Here is a 23,544-nt window from a genome sequence, read left to right as displayed (position 1 = left end):
ACCATTGAATGCAGAAGGGCACTTTCTTCTGTCAGCCAGGTGCATAAGTACCAGAGGCTCCTAGCATTAATGCTAAGAGCATCAGATCACTATGTACCCGACCGGCAGCTGTGAGAAGGCCATGGGCGGCCCACTGGGTATTGGCCAATTTCTCTGTAGGATCAATGGCCAGTCCGTCCCTGTACAGAAGCTAGAGGAGCACCCAGACCCAAGTGGCTCTGTCCCCTTTGCCATATCAGTAGACATCCGTATTGGGCACAACATTTATTCAGTCCTCTAGTGTTCTTTTCTATGTCATTTACATGTTTGAACTGACAAAAAAAAAAAAATTGTGACCAACTTTATTGAAAAATAATCACAAAACCCAAGAAAACAGAGAACACCAAATAAATGTCAAACTGCATTACAATATCTAGGATGACTATGACATGGAGTACTACCGGGGGATAATCTATGGGGCCCATGTTTTCTGCACCTTTGTAAAGAACACTGTGACTTTTGGTTTCCATTACTTTTTGTGATAATTCTTACAGAATAATAGTTCTCCATTTCTTCATTGCCATGAACAGCTCGGAATGGTGTACAGCAGCAAAGAGGCAATATAATAAAGTGTGCAAAAGAGGCAACAATTTAGTGAAATGATTAATGAAGTGCCACCAAAATGTCACTATATCCAAGTATAGTAACAGACACTTTCATGTTTGGCTACTAAACGTCCTTTAAAATGTATTGTCATTGCTGCAAAAATGTGATCCCTAAGAGTGATTCTACAGACAAGCCATGTGCATGGATCAGCAGAGACAGCGTTTGCCCATCAGAGTCCCCTTAGATCAAATGGTGCCAGCAGGCACTAAAAGTCAATTTGTTCAGAAATCAGATAAAATTTGACAAAGGGAATGTTCCCGAATCCATGGGAAGAATAAGAATACATAAAAATCCGATCTGATACTATGTACAGACTGCATAGCAATGTTCAGTAGCCCCAGTAACAGACCCTCCTAACTCTGCTCCTCCGCAGTGCTATCTGTTAGCGGCTCCTCTCTTCTTGGCGGAGCTTCCGCAGGTAGGTTTCTAGCTTCAGCAATTAATCGTTTCACCCCAACCATCCACTGGCTGACTTCGTTGACATGATCAACCATAAGAGATCGATGAATTTCATCAGCAGAATCCCAGTGCTGGCTCTTCAGCTCTAAAATGTAATGAAAACATTAATGGAACCACATCGACCAAGAAGTCCAATGCTAGATGTCATGCTATTTCTGCATTTATTCTGTCCTGCTCATTTCCATGGTTACGACCACCCTGCAATCCATCAGTGGTGGCCGTGCTTGCACAATATAGGAAAAAGAGTCAGCCTCTCTAATGGTCGGGTCCATGGCAGTGGGCAAAGGCTGGTGCTTTTTCCTATAGTGTGCAAGTACGACCACCAATGCTGGAAACAAGCCGTTTATAATGTAATGTAAAAATGAATTCAGCCAGCAGAGGAAGTAATATGGACAATCACAATACATTAGTAAGTGCCTTATATTCACTTCCTCTACATGATAAGTGCAATTTGCTGAAGTGACACAACCTCTTTAAAGGGAAACAGTCATATTTTTATTTTATTTGCTAGTTTATTAGAGCTAGGCATGTATATCTGAGTTGTGTCTGTCAATGATTGTCAAAAGATCTGCAATTACCTGATAACAGCTTTCATTAATGTCCTTTGTCCCTTTCCACTGCTCTCTTAAAAGACCGTTACTAGGGCTCATCTGTCTTCCTTTTAGTATAAGCAGAAGACAGAGGGGCGGTCTTCCACACTGCATGCCTGCATTAGGGTCCATTCAGACGTCTGTAGAATGGGTCCGGATCCGTTTCGCAATGGTGCGGACCCATTCATTTTCAATGGGGCCAGAAAAGATGCGGACAGCACACTGTGTGCTGTCCGCATCCGCATTTCCGGTCTGCGGCTCCGGAAAAAAACAAAGCATGTCATATTCTTGTCCGCAGCTGATTGGCTGGCAGGGAGCTGTTGGCTACAGCAAGTGTGTATGGGAAGTGAGGGAAGGCAGTTTTGGCCTCAGAGAGCTGGCAGGGGAGCCATCTTGAGAAGATCCTCATATTGTAAATGTTTAAACAGCTGTAACTAAGGGAAAACTCAAGGAAAACAGTATTATGTGAAGAATCTAAAGATTGCTTTATGCATAATGCTGCTGCAGCAGTAACATATGCTAAAATAGATTTTTTTGATGAAAACATGACAGTTACCCTTTAATGACACAGCCTAGTTTGGTTAGCTAGTACTCAAAGCAGCTCTGTCACCAGTATCAACCCTATTACACCAGATATACTGCCTGGTAGGGCTCATCATGCTGATTAAAACTGTATCTTTCTTTTGTCTGTATGATAAACAGCTGCCGAGAAATTTTGAGCACCAGGAGGCGGAGCTGAATCTTCTGAGCACTGCCTTGTACCACCCCCTGTACTCTAAACACTCCACCCTCCCCTTGACTGACAGGGCTAGACGTGCTGAGGGCAGAGCTGTGTCCTACATATCATATACACTATGTACTATAGCTTCACCACACTGAGGTCTGCTCAGAAAGCTAATCTACACATTACTGCTTTATTAAGCACCATATATGATTATAAGCATAGAAAAACCACACACCTATATGTGGTAATGCTATAGGTCCCTGTGGGGGTCGATGGGGTCAGAGAAAGGGCCCCTTCTGTCTCACCACTTAGATGTCAAGGTCAATGCTGACCATGGCATCTAAGAGGATTAAAAAGCTGGAATTGGAGTTAAAGGGGTTGTCTTAACATAATTTTCTACATTTTTGAACTGGATCTAAATACTTTTGTAACTGCATAAAATTAAAAAATTTGTATGGCTACTGAGTTATTCAATAAACTCTATATGTACAGCACTACCTGCTGTTTGTTCTTTTCCTTAGCTCTCTGTAACATCACTGAAGTGGAAGCACATGCTTAGTTCCATCTAGAGATGAGCAAATTTTATATTTTGAAATTCGTTCACGCTTCGTTTACTGGTAAAAGGTGAAGTGCGTTATGGATTCCGCTACCACGGACCATAACGCAATTCTATGACGGAATGTATAACGGAATGCTCTGTCATCATAGAAGTCTATGGGCTGTAAAACGGATCCATTCCGTTTCTGTTATGCAGGGGAGTCCTCTAATGCATTACGGAAACGGGACGGATCCGTTATGCAGGCAATAGACTTCTATTATGATGGAATGAATAGCGAAATGCCTCTAAAGGCATTCCGTTATGCATTCTGTCATAGAACTGCGTTATGGTCCGTGGCAACGGAATCCATAATGCAATTCACCTTTTACCAGTAAACGAAGCGTGAACGAATTTCATAACCTGAAATTCGCTCATCTCTAGTTCCATCCTTCAACTGCCATCAGCTGTATCTACTGTATTGTTAGAAGCTGTGGCAGTTACAGGTTTACAGAGTTGTAGCAGAAAGGACACTCCCTTTGAGCTGCCAGCTTGATATAAATCTAGCAGAGCAATGACTGGGGAGATCTCTGGATCCATGTGAGGTACAGGGCTGGTTCTAGCTTTGTTAGAAAGAGGTTGTCATGTACTTTATGATGTCTGATTTTCATTTTTTACATCAATCATGGGATAACCCCTTTAACTCTGATTCTAGCACTGAAAACGAGGTGCTAGCTGGCGGTGATAGTGCAGGGACAACTCCTGAACCAGAGCATTCACAGTGCGGTACAATCACGTTGCTTCATGCTAACCACCTACTATTTGATGTGAAGTAACAGTATGGTGCAGGGAGGGGGAAGGGGTTAAATGAGACATAAAATAGATACATGTGAGAAGATCAAATTGGAGAAGTCTGGCATTTTGGACCACAACTGATTTCCAGAAATATAGGGGGTCATTTATGACTTTTGTCATGTACATCTAGCGCAGATTCTGTCGCACACCATGCTGCGGCAGAATCTGCAACTTCTTCCCTGCTCACGCCAAATCTAAAAACAGGGGGCATGGCGCGGGCGGGGAAGGGTTTAGGCGTAGAAAATAGTCTAAAATGTAAGACAGCAAGGAATCGGTAGTGGATACGCCAAAGTTATGTAGAGGCCAGCGCCTCTACATAACTTCGGTGATCCACCACCAGCGCAGGGGCTTATTGAGACCAGTGTCTAAAACTCCGGTCTTAATAAATGTGCCCCATAGTCTCTATAGACAATTAAAGGGTTTCTACCATCAGAATTACTGTTATGTAGCTGACTGACAGCGATGCGCTAATGTCAGCACTACATAACAGTATGTTTTTTACATTTCTCCCTGCAGCCGTTCTGATAAAATAAGCACTTTTATAATATGCTAATGAGCCTCTAGGTGCTATGTGGGCATAGAATCAGCACCTAGAGGCTCCGTCCACTCACCCTTCATCCCGCCCAGGTCCTCCGTTCTGCCCGCCCCGCTCCTCTTGATTGATGTCCAAGTTCCATGCATCGTTGAGGAAATCCCACGCCTGCGCCGTTCACTTCTGTATTCGGCGCAGTGAGTGAATGATGCGCCCCTGGTGCCGGATTCCTCACTGTGCAGACTACGTCACAGTGAGGAAGCTGGAATGAGGAGCGCGGCATTCACTCACTGCGCTTGCGCCGAATACAGAAGTGAACGGAGCAGGCGCGGGATTTCCTCAACGAGGCATGGAACTTAGACATCAATCAAGAGGAGCGGGGCGGGCAGAACGGAGGACCTGGGCGGGATAAAGGGTGAGTGGACGGAGCCTCTAGGTGCTGATTCTACGCCCACATAGCACCTAGAGGCTCATTAGCATATTATAAAAGTGCTTATTTTATCAGAACGGCTGCAGGGAGAAATGTAAAAAACATACTGTTATGTAGTGCTGACATTAGCGCATCGCTGTCAGTCAGCTACATAACAGTAATTCTGGTGGTAGAAACCCTTTAAAGGGAACCTGTCACATTTAACATGGTGTCTAATCTGCAGACACCATGTTATAGAGCAGGAGGAGCCGAGCAGATTGATATATGGTTTTGTGTGTAACACATCTTTTTCATGTAAATCTGCTAATTCGGGGCTTAGTGGTCACATGGGTGACAGCTGAAAGGTTTACTGAATCTTTCCCCACAAATCTATATATGAATCTGCTCAGCTCCTCCTGCTCTATAACATGCTGCCTACAGCTCAGTTCAATGTGACAGGTGACTTTTAAACCCCCTGGCATTGCCCAGACCATTCTGACACAACACTCTGAATCTATATGAATGGCAGTGGGTCTGATTTTCAGAAACACATTTTTGAGCAGCCCTCTATAGGTCACAGCAGAAGAAAACTAAGCCGGCGCTGGAAGACAAATGATCACATGAAATATATACGCCGTTTTATTCCATGCAGGCGTGCCATGGATGAGGAAAGCAAAGGTCTAAAGTCTTTACTCCAGGAACATGGAAGCTTGCAAAGTGGAATCAGTGACCACAACTTAAGGTAACATTAGAGCCACACGTAACTGCTTACTCTACGCCCTTTAATCTCCCTTTAATTATCCCTTCGATAATTTCATTGATTTATCGGGAAAAAACACCAAAATGACAAAAAAAAGGGTTTATATGATTTTACTTGAAAAATTATGTTCAAAGGCCATATTAAAACAAATTGTGGATGGCACTGTTATGGGGAGGGGGATCTGCGGACGGCACTGTTATGGGGGAGGGGGATCTGTGGACGGCACTGTTATGGGGGAGGGGGATCTGTGGACGGCACTGTTATGGGGAGGGGGATCTGTGGACGGCACTGTTATGGGGGAGGGGGATCTGTGGACGGCACTGTTATGGGGGAGGGGGATCTGTGGACGGCACTGTTATGGGGGAGGGGGATCTGTGGACGGCACTGTTATGGGGGAGGGGGATCTGTGGACGGCACTGTTATGGGGGGAGGGGGGGTCTGTGGACGGCACTGTTATGGGGGGAGGGGGGGTCTGTGGACGGCACTGTTATGGGGGGAGGGGGGGTCTGTGGACGGCACTGTTATGGGGGGAGGGGGGGTCTGTGGACGGCACTGTTATGGGGGGAGGGGGGTCTGTGGACGGCACTGTTTTGGGGGGGGGGGGGGGCTGTGGACGGCACTGTTATGGGGGAGGGGGATCTGTGGACGGCACTGTTATGGGGAGGGGGATCTGTGGACGGCACTGTTATGGGGAGGGGGATCTGTGGACGGCACTGTTATGGGGGAGGGGGATCTGTGGACGGCACTGTTATGGGGAGGGGGATCTGTGGACGGCACTGTTATGGGGAGGGGGATCTGTGGACGGCACTGTTATGGGGGAGGGGGATCTGTGGACGGCACTGTTATGGGGGGAGGGGGGTCTGTGGACGGCACTGTTATGGGGGGAGGGGGGTCTGTGGACGGCACTGTTATGGGGGGAGGGGGGGTCTGTGGACGGCACTGTTATGGGGGGAGGGGGGGTCTGTGGACGGCACTGTTATGGGGGAGGGGGGGTCTGTGGACGGCACTGTTATGGGGGGAGGGGGGGGGTCTGTGGACGGCACTGTTATGGGAAGGGGGATCTGTGGACGGCACTGTTATGGGGGAGGGGGATCTGTGGACGGCACTGTTATGGGGGAGGGGGATCTGTGGATGGCACTGTTATGGGTTGGGGGGGGGGGAAATCTATGGATGACAACATATAGCATCTTATAGCACAGATCCCCCTTCCCATAACAGTGCCATCCACAGATCCCCCTCCCCATAACAGTGCACAGATCCCCCTCCCATAACAGTCCCATCCACAGATGCCAATAAGTCTCTATCGGGCATGTGCGGGATCTGACAGGATCGGGGAATGTAAGAGCCGCCCAGCGCAGTGAATAATAATGAGCTGGGCGGCGCTAGGAATCGACAGTTGAGGCGCGGCTGGGCACAAAGGTATGAGAAAAAACGCCCCTTGGGCATAAAGAAATGTGATTGACAGATCAATATAAAGTTGTTTTTACATGGTTTACAATGCGGACAGGGGGTACTCTTATATCATTGGAATACACTTTAATAGATCTATGACTGCATAGGAATAACTAAATATGTTTATAGGGCCTGTCAGTGTCCCTTTAAAGTTCAAGGACCCACAGGCATAGCACCTGACCACCCGCTCCCGCCCGCATAGCAACGAATCGGCTGATTATTCGATAACTGGATTCGTTGACAACGAATCCCGTTATGGAATATTATCGATAACGTTGATTAATTGTTGCAGCCCTATAGCCAGCCCTTTAATGTACAGCATTGATTGATAGAAAATGTGCTTACCATTTACCAACAGGCTCATTCTCTTACGTACAGATATGGACAGCTTTCCACTATTCCACATTTCTTCCAACACAGTCAACCGCCGTCCAATGTCAGTAAACACTTGAGTCTGAAAAAGCAAAAAGAAAGAAAGACAAACCACATTTTACAGTGCTCCAGACTAAAAAAAATACCTAGTAGCCATTGGCTCCTGAACTGAAAAATGTAGGAACCAAAAAAAATTTTTAGTTGCCGAATCGAAACCGAATCAAAATTTGGGTATCGTAACAACGCTATGCCGATCAGATCGGCGTAGAATTGTCTTGATACCAAAATTTTGATTCGCTTTAGTCACCATAAAAAAGTATTGCGATACTAAATACCACAAAAAAAAAAAAAAGAAACACCAAAAAAAACGCGTGCATTTCGCCCATAATAGAACAGTCCTATCCTATTTTTTGGGGTGACAAGGTGACAAAAAAATGGCGAATTCTTCAGGACCTGTGGTGACATCACTGTGCTCATCACATGGTACATCACATGATCCACCACCATGGTAATGGACCATGTGATGAGCTCAGTGACATCACCACAGGTCCTTTGACAATTGGAGGAGGTGAGTTCATTTATTTTTATTTTTTTTAACCCTCATTGGCACTGCGCCACCAATGTGGGATGTTGGGGGGGGGCGCACTGCGCCACCAATGAAGATAACTGACCTGTTAATACAAATACAGGAGGCGGGTGCCGGAATCAAATAGCCGGCACACGACCTCTATGACAGGGAGCTGCGATCAGCTGCAGTTAACCCCTCAGGTACCGCACCTGAAGGCTTAACTGCCGCTGATCGCAGCTCCCTGTCATAGAGGTCGGATTCCGGCACCCGTCTCCTGTATTTGGATTAACAGGTCAGTTATCTTCATTGGTTGTGCAGCGGCCACAGCCCCTCCCCTCCTCCTCCCGTCTCTCTTCTTATTGGCGGCGGCAGCACAGGGGGGGGGGGAAGAACATCGGCGGCGGGGAAGATAACTATCATCTCCGGTGCCCCGCCGCTGTATTCAACTGCAGAGCTGCGGTGGCGGGTCTAGTCGCAAATGGCAACAAGACTAAAAAGTCTTGTCGCCATTTGTAAATTCTAAGTGGCATTGGCGACCATTTTGGTCGCCATCTGGAGCCCTGTTTTAGGACATATTTTCAGAGACAAATCCTTTCAAACACCCGGAGCCAGTCAATCATCCCGTGTCCTGCTCTGCGCAAACGGCTGATTTTACTAAGGGAAGTCAGCCAGGCATGTAGTATTACATGGCGGCCATTCAAAAGACATTTTTGTCTTGTAAGGGCTCATGCACTCAACCGTTGGCTGTTTAGTGGTGCAAAACACGGATACCGGCCAAGTGCATTCCACGGAACGAAACAGCCGTAATGCAGACAAGATTAGGACATGTTTTCAAATTTTGTGGACGGCATGGAACGGATGCGGACAGGTATGCTGTCTGCATCTTTTACAGCCCCATTGAAGTGAATGGGTCCGCACTCGACCCGCAAAAAAATGTGGATCGAATTTGGACCAAAAATACATTTGTGTGCATGAGTCCTTAGTCACATACAATAGGGGAACCTTAAATTGGAATGCATATTTGTACCCATTGGTATATAAAGGCTTTGGCTTTATTACATATACTGTATATTATATAATTGCTTTGTTTTCAGTGTATATTTCTCAGTGCCTTCTATGCTGTGTACCTTGCTGCCACCTAATCTGCAGTGTGCTGTCTCTCTGTGCAGGCGCTATTCTGCAGCCCAGAAAAAAAGCCACCTTGCTGCCCTGAAAACGCGTATGGTCCGTCACTGGGGGGTTAATGGATAACGTTACAGCTCTCCTCATATTTCTTTCTCAGTAAATACTACCCATGAAATAATTTTGGAGCAACTGTTTTCAGGCTTCTGCATTGTGCGATTCCTCTGTTATTCCTCCTGGAAATACATTGACAGTTGGGTTTTCCCAATCGCTTTGTGTCACTACACACTGTCTCACAGTGGCAATTTTTAAATGCCCTGCTGGATACAAAAATCTGTAGTGAATTCACATAAAAATTTGAACTTCAATGCAAAGGGTTAAATCCAGAGCAGGCCCTCAAAACCACAGCGAAAATATTCACTACCTAGGAGTGAAGTTCTAAAAAACCCATTAATGACACTTGTACATCTATGTAATATATCTCACTATATAAACCTTCTAATGCATTATGGGAGAGATTTATCAAAGGCAAAGTAGTAACCAATCAGATTCCACCTTTCACTTTTTAAATGGAGCTCGGAAAAATGAAAGGTGGAATCTGATTGGTTGCTATGGGTAACTAAGCCAGTTTTCCTTTATACCAGTTTTGATACAGGTCTCATGACCACCTATAAAAATGATGCCAAACCGGTCAGAATCTTGGGGTGAAACATCAAAGGCTTTATTCACCTTCAGTGAATCTTTGCAGGCCTCCAGGGTTTGATTCAAGGGAGTCAAGATGTCTTCAACGGGAACCTCGTCTTCTGCTGGACTAGAACACTGCTTGGAATTACTGCTCACTGCTCCTACAGGAGGGGGGCCGACTTTACCGACAGGGGGCGGCATCATCGGTGGGCTGGATGAGGAGAGCGTCTGTGCAGGAGGAACTGAAATGAAAAAAAATGAAGACTTACAGAATTCCTATTCTATCCAGAACACAGAGAAATTCTCAATAATAATAATAAAAAAAGGGGTTACCCGTCAACCTACCACAAAATAGTAACACCGATACCATTTCTAATTTGATGTCCAGGCTGAGATCAGTTCAGAAAACTTAAAGGGGAATTCCAGGATTTTACTACTGATAACCTATCCTGCAGACAGGCCATCGATATCTGATTGGACGAGGTTTCGGGGTAAGGCTACTTTCACACTAGCGTTCGGGGCTCCGCTTGTGAGCTCCGTTTGAAGGGGCTCACAAGCGGCCCCGAACGCATCCGTACTGCCCTAATGCATTCTGAGTGGACGCGGATCCGCTCAGAATGCATCAGTCTGGCAGCGTTCAGCCTCCGCTCCGCAAGCGGACACCAGCGTTCGGGTGTCCGCCTGGCCGTGCGGAGGCAAGCGGATCCGTCCAGACTCACAATGTAAGTCAATGGGGACGGATCCCGTTTGAAGATGACACTATATGGCTCAATCTTCAAACGGATTCGTCCCCCATTGACTTTCAATGTAAAGTCTGGACGGATCCGTTCAGGCTACTTTCACACTTAGATTTTTTCTAAGTTATAATGCAGACGGATCCGTTCTGAACGGATGCAAACGTCTGCATTATAGGAGCGGATCCGTCTGGGCAGATACCAGACGGATCCGCTCTGAACGGTAGTGTGAAAGTAGCCTAACTCTGGCGCACTGCTCCCATTCACTTCAATGTGAACCAGCTCTGCCCACTACACAATGGATGGTGCTGTATAGCTCAGGGCCCTGGCAGATCGGCATGGGTACAGGGTGTCGGGCTCCTGATGATCAGATAGTGACTAGGATAGGCCATCAATAGGAAAATCCTGGAGGCCCCTTTAAATCCCAAGAAAGATGGAGGAAGGTGACAGCCCCAAACAGGGCCGAGACGGATTTGTCATTCTTTTTTAGCCAGTGGCACCGAGACGCAGCACGCCGTAACTCAGTTAGCTCGCCCTCATACTGTCCTCCTATTTTCCAACGTATCCGGGTGACCATACGGCATCTAGGTGCGCACGTTTTCTTTTTGGACCCATTTATTTGACGAAAAGAACAAGAATGGTGCATGCTGCGAGTTTCTCAGAACAGACCAATGAAGTGTGAATAGCACCATTTACTTTAATGGGTCTGTGTGCCATGCGGGCGCAGTATGGATGGCACACACGAATCAGGCCTAAACTAGCAATTCCGTAGAGAGCGGCTCCTGCAGAGAAGGATTATGGATTTCCCCAGCCATCTGTTCTAGCACTTTCATTCCTAACAGCATCAATGGCTCCTACATTTAGGTCTCATGCACACGGCCGTATGGTCTGCAAATCACGGATACGCAATTTGCGTCTTTTTTAAAGGGCCCATTGACTTTGGTGAACAGGACATGTTCTTTCTTTTGTGCAACGGACACAGAAGAAGTCGTCCATGTGCTTTCCGCATCCGTACATCTGTTCCACAAAACATAGAACATGTCCTATTCTGGTCCGCAAAATAAAGTCAATGAGGGACATTTATTAAGCTCTTCATGCCACTATTGTGGCGCAAAAAAACTAGCTGATTATGGCGCATGCCATGTGTGCAGCATGATTTGCGACTTTTTGAGCTTCAGAAAAGTGCCAAGAAAAAGGGGTCGTATATTAGCTGGAAAGGGGCGTGATTTTGTGCCGTCCACCACATCTACTATAACATTCATTAAAGCTGAAGTCTACACGACCGCCTCCTAATAAATTGGGCGCATCTCACGTCAGTGCCTGGTGATCAAGAGTGGCAGATAGATGCGCCAGTCTTGCTGTATCTCCCCCAATGAGTCCACAAAAAAATGCAGATGGCACACAAGATGGTATCCGAATTTAGCGGATATGCATGTGTTCCGTAACAAAATCTGCCCCCATTGATTTCAATGGGAAATCCGCACGGTTGTTCACACACTCAGAATTTTTCTGCCGGAGATTTTATACTCATGCCACAGAAAAAAAAAAAAAGAACAGACATGCCGATGTTTGCTGTGGAACCCATGGCGGGTGGCCACACGCGGATTAACCCTATTGATTCAACGCGGGCAATACAACATAAAAATGGTTTAAGTCCCAGACGGTTATAAAATGGCCACTGTCCCATACGGTGACTCATTCTGTATTGACAAAGCTTAGCTGCAGGATGAAGACTTCTGAGTCAGGACGTGGCTGCCCCATCACCTCCTACCTGCCGGACCGCCTTGTAATGGAGCAGGAACCCTCTTGTTCAGAGGTGCACGTTTACCACCTCCTGCCGTCTGCAAGCCATAGGAGAACTGCGGAGGGTCATTCCAGCCCCTCTCTTGGTTGCCTGGTAAAAAGATGGAAAAGGGGTAAAGTGAATTAAATTTGTGCCAAGACTACCGAGTCCAACTTAATTACTGGTGTATAGTGTAAATGTTACTGGTTGAGTCTGCTGCGTGCACATCACAAGGGACACGTGACAGACCACGCATCCTCACGGTCTTCAGAAGGAGGTTGTTGTACCCACAGGGAAAGTTAGGGGGGCCACCAGCTACACACAGTGTGACAGTGGGGGCTGCTGATCCACCTCCTGCCAATGAGGGGGCGGGTAGCATGGACAGACTGGAAAAGTGGGGCCCACTGACAAAGTCAGGGGTCTGCTGCCTGGCCACCACTTCATCACACCATTCACTTGGCAGTCTCCGTCAGGTCCACAGTGACAGTGTTCAGTCCCCACCACCAATCCAATCTCATGGTCCAACCTTTGTCACCAAACCATTGTCATGACAGAAAACCCCCTTTTTCAATGTACTGTATAACAGGCAATGGCCCATAAGGTAATTCCATAGTGTCTTTAAAGCATGATGCCCACCATTAAACAGTCACAACTTTACCAGCCTGCCTTCACATTCGCCCTCTTGTCAATAGTAACTTTGCCCAGAAGAAAGATGGTGACAGTAATAACTAGGAGTCTCACTGGGGACAATCCCCCGTTACTGCACAGCCCAGATCAGCGGCTCTTACCCGGCTTCACATACAGCTCAGCCATCGCTCCCCTCCCGATCCGCCAGACAGGATCCAGGAAACCCCACGCTGTCACAGCTGCTTCGTGGCTGGTTTTTTTTTTTCCTTTTTTTTTTTTCCTTCAAAGCTTTATTTGTTCGCATCATCAGAACAGGACAGCAAGTTCTTCACGGTGCTGCCAGCTTATGGATGCCAGTGCAGGTAGCTAGCTTGCAGACTACAGGCCAGATAAAATGGCAGATGCCGACATTGTGCCAAGTAACTCTAGCAGAGCACCACAGGGACGGCGTTTTCTGATTAGCAAGAGGTTTTCCGTTACTATGGAGATCTGCAGGCGATGTGTGCCCCCCAGGAGCCCACCAGCAGGTTGTGACAGAACTAGACGGGCAAAAGCGCTACAAAAACACCGAGCAATTCTGGTGTACTTTTTTGAAGACTTTTTTTTAGGCAAAAATAATAGTAGTAATACTAATAGTGTCTGCGCCTGTATTTAAGTGTAAGGTCTCATGCACACGACCGTAGCAGGTCCGCGTTCACATTACGGTCTGCAATATACGGGCACCGGCCGTGTGCACAAGCCGGAAGGTGCGGTGCGTGGGCACACTATGGAGTGCTTCCATGGGTTTTCTGTCTGTGCCTCCGCAAACTGCATGCACTACTTTTTTTGCGGTGCGGACCGTAGGATGCAGATCACAGATGCAATTTGTGGTCCGCAGTACAGGCATGGCTGGAACACGGTAGTGTGCATGAGGCCGTAGACTTCATTATTTTTTAGTCGCATTTACTACTGGAAATTCACCTGTTTTGGAGGTATTTGTGCCTTATTCGACTATTTAGATTTTTTTGACAAATTATATATTTTTTTTACTTTTGCGCCTATTTTCCCACCTATTATGTAGGTGCTTCTCATTTTGTGATTAATTTAGTTGCAAAAACAGTCTAAATTCTACTCCACTCTAGGGATCGACCGATTATCGGTTTGGCCAATATACCGATAACGTATGGGGAACAAGGATCACGCTGCTCTCAACGCACTCAGTGTTCCCTCAGCAGCACAGGGGAGAAGGAAGCAGTGTCTCCCTCCCCCTGTGCCGCTGGAGGGGCTGTGGCCACTGCGCCACCAAAGTAGCTGCGATCTGCGCATGTGCAGCCGCTCTCCATTCATTTCTATGGAGCCGCCGAAAATAGCCCAGCCGCCGTGCATGCGCGGTGCGCTCCCATTCACTTCAATGGGAGAGCTGCGCCTGGTGGTGGACGGACCCCGAGAAACCCGGGGTCCTCCAGCCACAACTCTCCCCGGCTCCGTTCTCCTTTTAGGTACGGGTCCCAGAGGTGGGACCCGCACCTTTCAGACAATGGGGGCATATCCTAGCGATATGCCCCCATTGTCTAAGATGAGATAACCCCTTTAAAGCCTATATGTCCTTTATGGTCTTGCATTGGTGTTTTGGGGTCACTGTATCCCAATGTCAGGTTTTGCGGGTAATAGTATGTTTTAGGCTACTTTCACACTAGCGTTCGGGGCTCCGCTTGTGAGTTCCATTTGAAGGCTCTCACAAGCAGCCCCGAACGGATCCGTACTGCCCTAATGCATTTTGAGTGGATGCGGATCTGCTCAGAATGCATCAGTCTGGCACAGTTTGTCCTCCGCTCCGCTCAGCAAGCGGACACCTGAACGCAGCTTGCAGCGTTCGGGTGTCCGCCTGGCCATGCGGAGGCAAACGGATCCGTCCAGACTTACAATGTAAGTCAATGGGGACGGATCCGTTTGAAGTTGACACAATATGGCTCAATTTTCAAACGGATCCGTCCCTATTGACTTTCAATGTAAAGTCAAAACGGATCCGTTTGCATTATCATGAACAAAAAAAAAAAAATTTTTTTTTTTTTGTTCATGGTAATGCAAACGGATCCGTTCTGAACGGATCTAAGCGTTTGCATTATAGGTGCGGATCAGTCTGTGCAGATACCACACGGATCCGCACCTAACGCAGGTGTGAAAGTAGCCTTCACACCTGCGTTAGGTGCGGATCCGTCTGGTATCTGCACAGACAGATCCGCACCTATAATGCAAACGCTTAGATCCGTTCAGAACGGATCCGTTTGCATTACCATAAAAAAAAAAAATATATATTTTTTACATTAAAAGTCAATGGGGGACGGATCCGTTTGAAAATTGAGCCATACTGTGTCAACTTCAAACTGATCCGTCCCCATGGACTTACATTGTGAGTCTGGACGGATCCGTTTGCCTCCGCATGGCCAGGCGGACACCCGAACGCTGCAAGCAGCGTTCGGGTGTCCGCTTGCTGAGCGGAGCGGCCAGGCTGAACGCTGCCAGACTGATGCATTCTGAGCGGATCCGCGTCCACTCAGAATGCATTAGGGCAGTACGGATGCGTTCGGGGCCGCTTGTGAGCCCCTTCAAACGGAACTCACAAGCGGAGCCCCGAACGCTAGTGTGAAAGTAGGTTATCTAGACCAGGGATGCTTAACCTGCAGCCCTCCAGCTGTTGCAAAGATACAATTTCCAGCATGCCCTAATAGCTCTAGACTGTTGCCTGGTTTAGGTTAAAAGAGGTTTTCGTGGCTGAAAAACCGATGTGGACTCCTGTTTTTTCCTGTCTTTTTTTAACATAGTTTTGGGTGCTGTTTCAGTGAGGATTTTCATTCCGGGCCATTTTCAATGGAATTCTGGATGCAGATTCTGCACCAAGAATGGACAGGACAGGACACTTTTTTCCACAGGTTGGTTTTTAAAACCACAAGTGGAAAAAAGAAAATAAACACTGTATGGATGGTTTAACATGGAAATTCCCAACTGAAATAAATGGAGAAGTTCTGCATGCTTTTTTGGCGAGGATTTTTGGCATGGATTACATGTGAACCTAGCCAGACGGTCCCTAGATACATGAAAGTGGTGTTTTCTGGTGTTATCTTAGAGCCTCCTTTTACCTATAGATTAGGACATATATATTAGATTATAGATTAGTCAAAATGCTAGAAATATGCTAAAAGTTTCAACATGCTGTATTAAAAATAAAAAGAATGCCACAGACCCCAAAATAGCCCCCTAATAAAAATGACACCAATACACTTGTGTGTCCTATGTTTCATATTTCCCATAGACCTTCTGCTAACATCAGGAACTGTTGCCGCCCCCCCAAATACCAAAAAAAAAAAAAAAAAAAGTTCAAAAAACACCAACAGTACGATCACAAAACACCACTAAAATCCTACGTATGAACCCACCTTTATTCAAGAAGAATAAGGTTACGGTACCACATAGTGCTGGCTGCAAGTGGGTAAAAAACAACAAACACATTGACGTGCAGTGGGTTGCGGTTTTTAAACTAATACATACCTCCCAACCGTCCCAGATCTGACAGTCCTAGATGTCACTGTCACCTAACAATGTAGGGAATTTGGGAAAGCAACTAGGCCTGTATGCCGGATCAGGGAGCTGGACAACTCCTAATGCATTCGTAATACTCGCCCTGACTCCTATCCGTATGAGCCAACCCAGATGGTAGATGGGCTCATACTAAGGAATCTCGGGCCCTACTAACCCTCAAAGATCCCTGGAATAGGAGCTGGGGTGAGACTACCTATGCTTCCAGTACACGGATGCACAGGAGTCTCCACCGGCCTAGCTGCAAAGACAGGAATGGAGAGAAAAACCAAGTGAACCGGCAGGTAAGTATCCAGTGGCGGGAATAACCACTGAACCAAGAACACCAGAATACATGGAAACTTACCTGCCGCAGCTGCTGGAAGGCACAACACCAGTATTAACTGGAACCCATGTAAACGTACTGCAATCCGAACACCATACCGGACTCAGTACGTACTGACACACATAGGAACCAGCACTCCAGCAACTGCTCACTGACTAGACTTGTGGTTCCCCCTCCGGGGAACCCTGAGACCCCCTTCCGGAGGAACAGACAAACTGTGGAAATGTCAAACAACCATGCTGTACTACAAACACCAATTAGACCAGACATAGAAAACCAAATTACATACAACAAACACCCTGTAAATCACACACCATACTCAAAACAAGAAGTGAGGATAGGTAAAGGAAGTGAAACAAGGGGATGACATTGCAGATGACATGGATGTCAAATTAGGATGGCCCTCAGATAGCATCCAAGAAAGGAGAAAGCTCCTTCACATACAGAGGCAGACATAACAATGATCTCAGTCTCACAGCAACAGTATATGAAGAGACCTGAGGCCACACCCAGCTCCACTTTGCTCACACCTTAACCCTGTGCACACCAGAAAGGAAGGGCAACAGCCTTAAAGGGAAAGCACACACGCATGCAATACAACAACACGTTGCCACCGTCAACCAGCATGCGCGGAGAAAGTGTCACGGCAAACTACCTCCAAGCCGTAACAGTCAGTGGCTGTCCCTCAGTCCTGGGAGGGCCATGGTATGTCCCGCTCTCAACTGTTTCTGTGTCCTTAGGTGCTCACTCCTTGCTTCACCATTCAACTGCTATCACTCCCCAGCAGGTGAGTATTTAGTGTTTTTTATTTTATTAACAAAGGTGGCACTACTAAAAGGGCCATAATGTGGGCATTACTACTAATAGGAGGCACAATGTGGGAAGTACTACTAAAAGGGGGCACAATGTGAGTATAACTACTGTAAGGGGGCACAATGTGGTTATAACTACTGAAAGGGTTGTCCAATTTAGGCATAAGTTCTGAAAGGGGGCAGAGTGTTGGCATTACAGCTGAGGGGTCACAAAAGGGGCACAATGTGGCCATTGCACAGTGTAGATGTAACTTCTGCGTGGGGCACTGAAGGGACTGGGTTGGATGAGTGTAGTTAGAGGTATGGCTTAGCATTATAAAGTTTGTCGCCAGGCACAAATTATTTGTTAATATATAATCAAGGGCCAGCTTGTTATAAAATCTAATACAATACTTTAATAAAAACAAACATACATCTGGCTAATATTACATACACAGCAGTATAACCTAGCTTCTAATCACTGTTAACAATTCGCATATAGTCGCAGTATAGGTTGGACAAGTGTGTTCAAATCGGGCTAAATCAAGCCTTCGATGGTAAAATGTTTCGCACTTATAATGATGCAGTCCCGTTTGGGTATAGATCAAGTCCTTATCAGACACAAATGCAACCGATCATATGGTGTGTATGGCTACTGCTTACCAAAGTTGAGTCCGGATTGTTGGTTAATAACAGAGCAGTTTATACATACGTGATGTTACTCCATAGACCTTTTACGGCTGTTGGTATCTGTCATCAATCCCCGCGCTAGTGACGGCACTTAGATTTTCTGCGCATGCGGATTGGAAATCCATGGACGCCAAGTCAGTATCGTGGCTGTGTGTGATAATCTCCAATACAGATGGTAAACCCTTCAGACAAGCTTATACTCAGCTGAGTAAATAACGCATATGGCAATATATTCTCCAGTTCACCAGACGCGTTTTCAAAACCATCACGGTTTCTTCCTCAGAGGGTGTATAATCAAAATGAGCATCAGGATCGCTTTTTATATTGTCATGATCCTCACAAAACCTGTTACGGACTTGGTTCCCCGGTACCATTGCTGAAAATCGGGAACTGGACTATATGACAATACCATAAACCTATTCATATTCTCCGTTTTTTTTTTTTTTTAAATGGTTATAAAACCCTCTACTTTACTTACTAACTAAACCCGTATTACATATATCTTCCTAGGTATAATCATACATGCTGGCAATATTTTCCGCATAGTCGGTGCAATAAATTTATACGAATGCCAGTAAAATCGCATGAAATCATATAAAATTATTATAAATCGCGTAAAGACACAACATGTATAGACAAAACATGTATATAAGGCTACATGCACACGACCGTTGTGTGTTTTGCGTCCGCAAATTGCAGATCTGCAAAACACGGGTGGCCTCCGTGTGCGTTCCGCAATTTGCGGAACGGCACGGACAGCCATTGATATAAAACGAACAAGAATAGGACAGGTTATATTTTTTTTGCGGGGCCACGGAACGGAGCTACAGATGCGGACAGCACATGGAGTGCTATCCGCATCTTTTGCGGCCCCATTGAAGTGAATGGGTCCGCATCCGAGGCGCAAAAACTGCGGCTCGGATGCGGACCAAAACAACGGCCGTGTGCATGAAAGCAGAGCTGGTCCCCAGATACATGAAGCTAGAGTCCTGATTCAGAACAGGTGTTGTAATAGAAGTAGATTATGCCCTTGAAATGTGCTGTTGTATTTTGTATGATGTATTTTATATGGTGTTTCTCGTGGGATTCATACACACACACGTATATTTATGCTGTTAAATGCAGATCACAGGTGTAGCACATGACAGAGTTTTGGAGTGCCTTGCCTCTGGGAGGTGGTTACCCCCCTATTGTTGGTTGGGGGAGTGGATCTACTTAAACCTGGAAGTTTGGCAGTCCATGCGGTTACGACTAAGAATGCTACAGTATGAAACGCGTCAATTGTGCGGTGGTGTAAGGTGGTGTCCACATGCTGTAATTTGTTACTAAAAATAAAGACGAAGCAACGAAACGATTTACAAGTGCTGGACCTTTCTTCACATTGTTTACGTCTGGAGAACTTGCCTGGTTCGTTCTGTGCATGGAGGATGATGGATACATGGTGAGCTGGATTTTTGTTTGTGGGCTTTATGAATGTGGTGGGAAGTGGGAAAAAAATAGTAAAAATTCCAGAACAGTTTTTGGGATTTTGTTTTTATGGCGTTCCCTATATCATAAAACTGACCAGTTAGTTTAATTCTCCAGGTCAGTACGAATCTGGAAATACCACATATGTATATTTTGTATTGCTTTTTTATACTGAATAAAAACCTTGAAAAAAATAAATCTTTTCTTTTAGTCTCCATATTCTGACCCCTATAACTTTCTTGCATTCTTTTTTGTGGTGGGATCTGTACTTTTCAGTGATACCATTTTGGCGCTTGTACAACTTTTTGATTACTTTTTATAATTTTTTTGTGGGAGAAGAGGCGACCAAAAAACAACGAATCGGCAATTTTGACTTTTTTCCCGTTTCATCGTTTTCCATATGGGATTAAATTTTTTATTTTTTAATAGTATGGGCATTTTTGCACTTCAGGATACCTATTATATATTTCCTTTTTTATTTTCGTATATTTTTTTTTTATTTTGGGGAAAGGGGGGATGATTTGAATTTTTATATATAAAAACATTTTTTTTTTCTCTTCGTAGGGAACTTCATAGGGAACTATAACAAGCAATCATTAGATTGCTTTTCTCATAGAGTCCAATGCATTAGCACTGGAGTTTATGAGCATTTTACTGTATTTCTATGAAGCTCCATAGAAACTACTAAACAGCAGCCTCCTGTCCACGATCGGCATTACCGCTGGTCGTGCCCACTCCACTCAGGAGGGGACACAATCTTTAAAGTCTTGACCGCCAACGTATATAGTTGTGTGGCGGTCGGGAAGTGGTTAAATAAAAATTACAAAATATTAAAAGTTTAAATCACCCCCTTTCCCTCTTTTACATATAAAAATATATCAACAATAAAAAAAATTAACATATCAGGTATCGCCATGTCCCAAAATGTCTGAATTATTAAAATATTTTTTTAAATTCCCCTGCGGTAAACACTGTAAAAAAAAAAAATTTTAAAACACACTATTCAAAATTTTTTGGTCACCTTTCCCCCCAAAAAATGGAATAACAGTGATTAATAAGTTGTACATACCCCAAAAATAATACCAATAAAAACTACAGTTCATCCCGTAAAAACAAGCCATGATATAGCTCTGTGGATGACAATATAAAAAAAAGGTATGGCTGTCAGAAAATGGCAATGAAAAGAAAATGTTGATTTTTCAAAGTTTTATTAATTTTTTTAAATTAGTAAAACAAAAAAATCCTTTTAAAAAGTTTAGTATCGCTGTATTCGTATCAAGCGGCAGAATAAGTACGTAATTTTTAGCGCACAGTGAATAAAACCTTGATGGAATTGTGTTTTTTTTCCCTCAATTTAACCCCACAAATAATTTTTGGACCGTTTTCCATTAACAGACATGTTAAATTAAATGGTGCCCTTAAAAAATACAACTTAGGGCTTGTTCACACGACCGTGCTGTGGACCGCAAATAAATCCATAATTAAGCAGGTCATAAGCAAAATTTCTTTGGGTGGATTTAACTCCATAGTGCTGAGGTTTAGCAGTGCCCACCTTAAAGGAGTTGTGCAAGAATGAGAGGGTTTTTGGCAATCCCCCCCCATTGTCCAGACCTGTAAAGAAAGGATTACTTTCTTGCTTCCGGGCGCTGGCTCTTGGCTTCTTCTTCTGCAGACTTGTCATACTCTGCTGGGCTCTCTCGATGTCAACATCCGGTTTGACATTGCCGCAGCCAATCACTGACCTTGGCAGAGATGGGCTCCCCTTGTATTATTTGACAATTTGTCATGATGAATGAGGAGACGGCCACCAGCGCAGCCATGGTGTCAAGAAGTGGAGCATCGCAGGCCAGCAAGAGAAAGAGTGGGGAGCTGGCGCCGATAAGCAGGTAACTTCTTTTATAGGTCTGGATGAATTGGGGGGCGGGGGGGGGGGGGGGTAATGTTGCAAAGCCCTTCTTGCTCAACCCCTTTTATTCTGTGATTCCCTTTGGAAGTGGATAAGACAGGAAACAACACATGTTATCCCTTACTAATAGTGATTGTTTACCTGTAATTCCTCATTTGCCTCCACTCCATCGTGGTCACCTGACATTTTCCACTGTGTTGGTTCACTGTCCAGATGACATCACGTCTACATCTGAGGAGTGGCAAAGCTCGTAAGGCTCTGTCTTGTCACATCATCAGTGACCTTGTCTCACATGGTGGTATTCTGCTCATTCTCCTGGACCTTGCCCTGAAGATGTGATGTCAGCAATGGTGCTGTGTCTTAGGCCTCCTGCACACGACAGTATTTTTTCACGGTCCGCAAAATGGGGTTCCGTTGGTCCGTGATCCGTGACCGTTTTTTCGTCCGTGGGTCTTCCTTGATTTTTGGAGGATCCACAGACATGAAAAATGAAAAAAAAATCTAAGTCAAGTTTGCCATTGAAATGATAGGAAAAAACGGACACGGATCACGGACACGGATGACAATCTTGTGTGCATCCGTGATTTTTCACGGACCCATTGACTTGAATGGGTCCGTGAACCGTTGGCCGTGAAAAAAATAGGACAGGTCATATTTTTTTCACGGCCAGGAAACACGGATCACGGATGCGGCTGCAAAACGGTGCATTTTCCGATTTTTCCACGGACCCATTGAAAGTCAATGGGTCCGCGAAAAAAAATGGAAAACGGCACAACGGCCACGGGTGCACACAACGGTCGTGTGCATGAGGCCTTAGGGCAGGGTTTTCCCAGCAGGGCTTCAAGCAGGTTTGGTTCCAGGGCCATCAGGAATGTCAGTGCTCCATACAGGCAACCAGTGTTTACCCCCCCCCCTCCATTTTTATTGACCCTGTTTACTAATAACCATAAATAATATGCTTGCTATATTGTATGGGTTATTATGACTACAGGCATACTGTTTTGTGATAGTTAAAACCAAAAAATACTAATACTATAAGGCATAAAAATCCCACCTCTACAGCAGAGCTGTCCTATATAGCAGTGGGAAAGGCAGATGTTTACTGTACAGAAGGCCTGGGGTTAAAATCCCACTAAGATCTATAAAATAATCTTTATAGTAAAAGTTATGGTAGAAAAATAGAATTTTTACTTTCCTGCTTTTTTCCTTTATGGTAAAAGTTAAAATTTTCAGCAGTTTTTGATACAAAAAATAATGAAGCAAAAGCCATTAAAGTTTTTGTAACATACTTAGTATGAAGTATCTCAAAACAGTATTCGGTACCCCATGTAATAATAATAATCTATACAATGTAGTGAACACTTTATTTATGGTGATTGGTAAATGACACAATAATCTTTTTTTTATTTAGTGTTATGCCTGTGCAGAAAAATCAGCCCTTGCAACAGAGCCTGTCTGTAATGTAATAGTAACTGTTCAGTTAGAACTTCATCATCTGATTTATATAATGCAGTAAGGTGTGTAAAACTCCTTTAAACTAATGAGCTTGCACTTTTTAGTCGGTCTGTATTGTTAATGGCTGCTCGGTATTGGAGGTCCTGCATGGCCATTAACAATACAGACCGATGGAGTAGTGAAGTCCTAATTAGTTTAATTAGAGCCCGCTACGGTTTGCATGGCTACGAGGTACTTATCCACAACTCAGTCACGTCTCAACCCTGACACAACTGTGCCATGTAGTCATACCCTTATTTTTGTGAGAGATATGCCTATGCTAGACGGGGTGCAATGTCCAAATTTAAACATTGTGGAATTGTGAAAGCTGTGGGTGGATAAAGGCATGCTACAAATAGAATGCTAGGGGATGAAGGTCTGGTTTAGGGTCCATTCACACGTCCGCAAAATGGGTCCGCATCCGTTCTGAAAATTTGCGGAACAGGT

General features: G+C 45.2%; 1 protein-coding gene across 1 annotated transcript; it reads right to left on the bottom strand.

Annotated features, from left to right (window-relative positions):
* Positions 1-324: 324 nt before the first annotated feature.
* On the bottom strand, positions 325-13,151 carry SRA1 (steroid receptor RNA activator 1). The gene is made up of 5 exons (XM_040441958.1): positions 13,013-13,151; positions 12,213-12,335; positions 9,753-9,949; positions 7,307-7,415; positions 325-1,189 (listed from the first exon to the last, which is right to left on the bottom strand). Exons 1-5 carry the CDS (start codon positions 13,035-13,037, stop codon positions 999-1,001), a joined length of 645 nt encoding a protein of 214 aa, XP_040297892.1. The 5' UTR covers positions 13,038-13,151; the 3' UTR covers positions 325-998.
* Positions 13,152-23,544: the final 10,393 nt, after the last annotated feature.

This window comes from Bufo bufo, chromosome 1 (genome assembly GCF_905171765.1).
Source record: "Bufo bufo chromosome 1, aBufBuf1.1, whole genome shotgun sequence".
Taxonomy (NCBI): Eukaryota; Metazoa; Chordata; class Amphibia; order Anura; family Bufonidae; genus Bufo; species Bufo bufo.
This window is presented reverse-complemented; position numbering and strand designations above follow the sequence as displayed.

Bases quoted from the DNA above. Each gene is read 5' to 3' on its own strand.
- SRA1 (XM_040441958.1), bottom strand. From the start codon at position 13,037: ATGGCTGAGCTGTATGTGAAGCCGG. The intron at 12,336-13,012 runs GTAAGAGCCGCT...TCTTTTTACCAG, and splicing joins TGAGCTGTATGTGAAGCCGG to GCAACCAAGAGAGGGGCTGG. The intron at 9,950-12,212 runs GTAGGAGGTGAT...TTTTCATTTCAG, and splicing joins ATTACAAGGCGGTCCGGCAG to TTCCTCCTGCACAGACGCTC.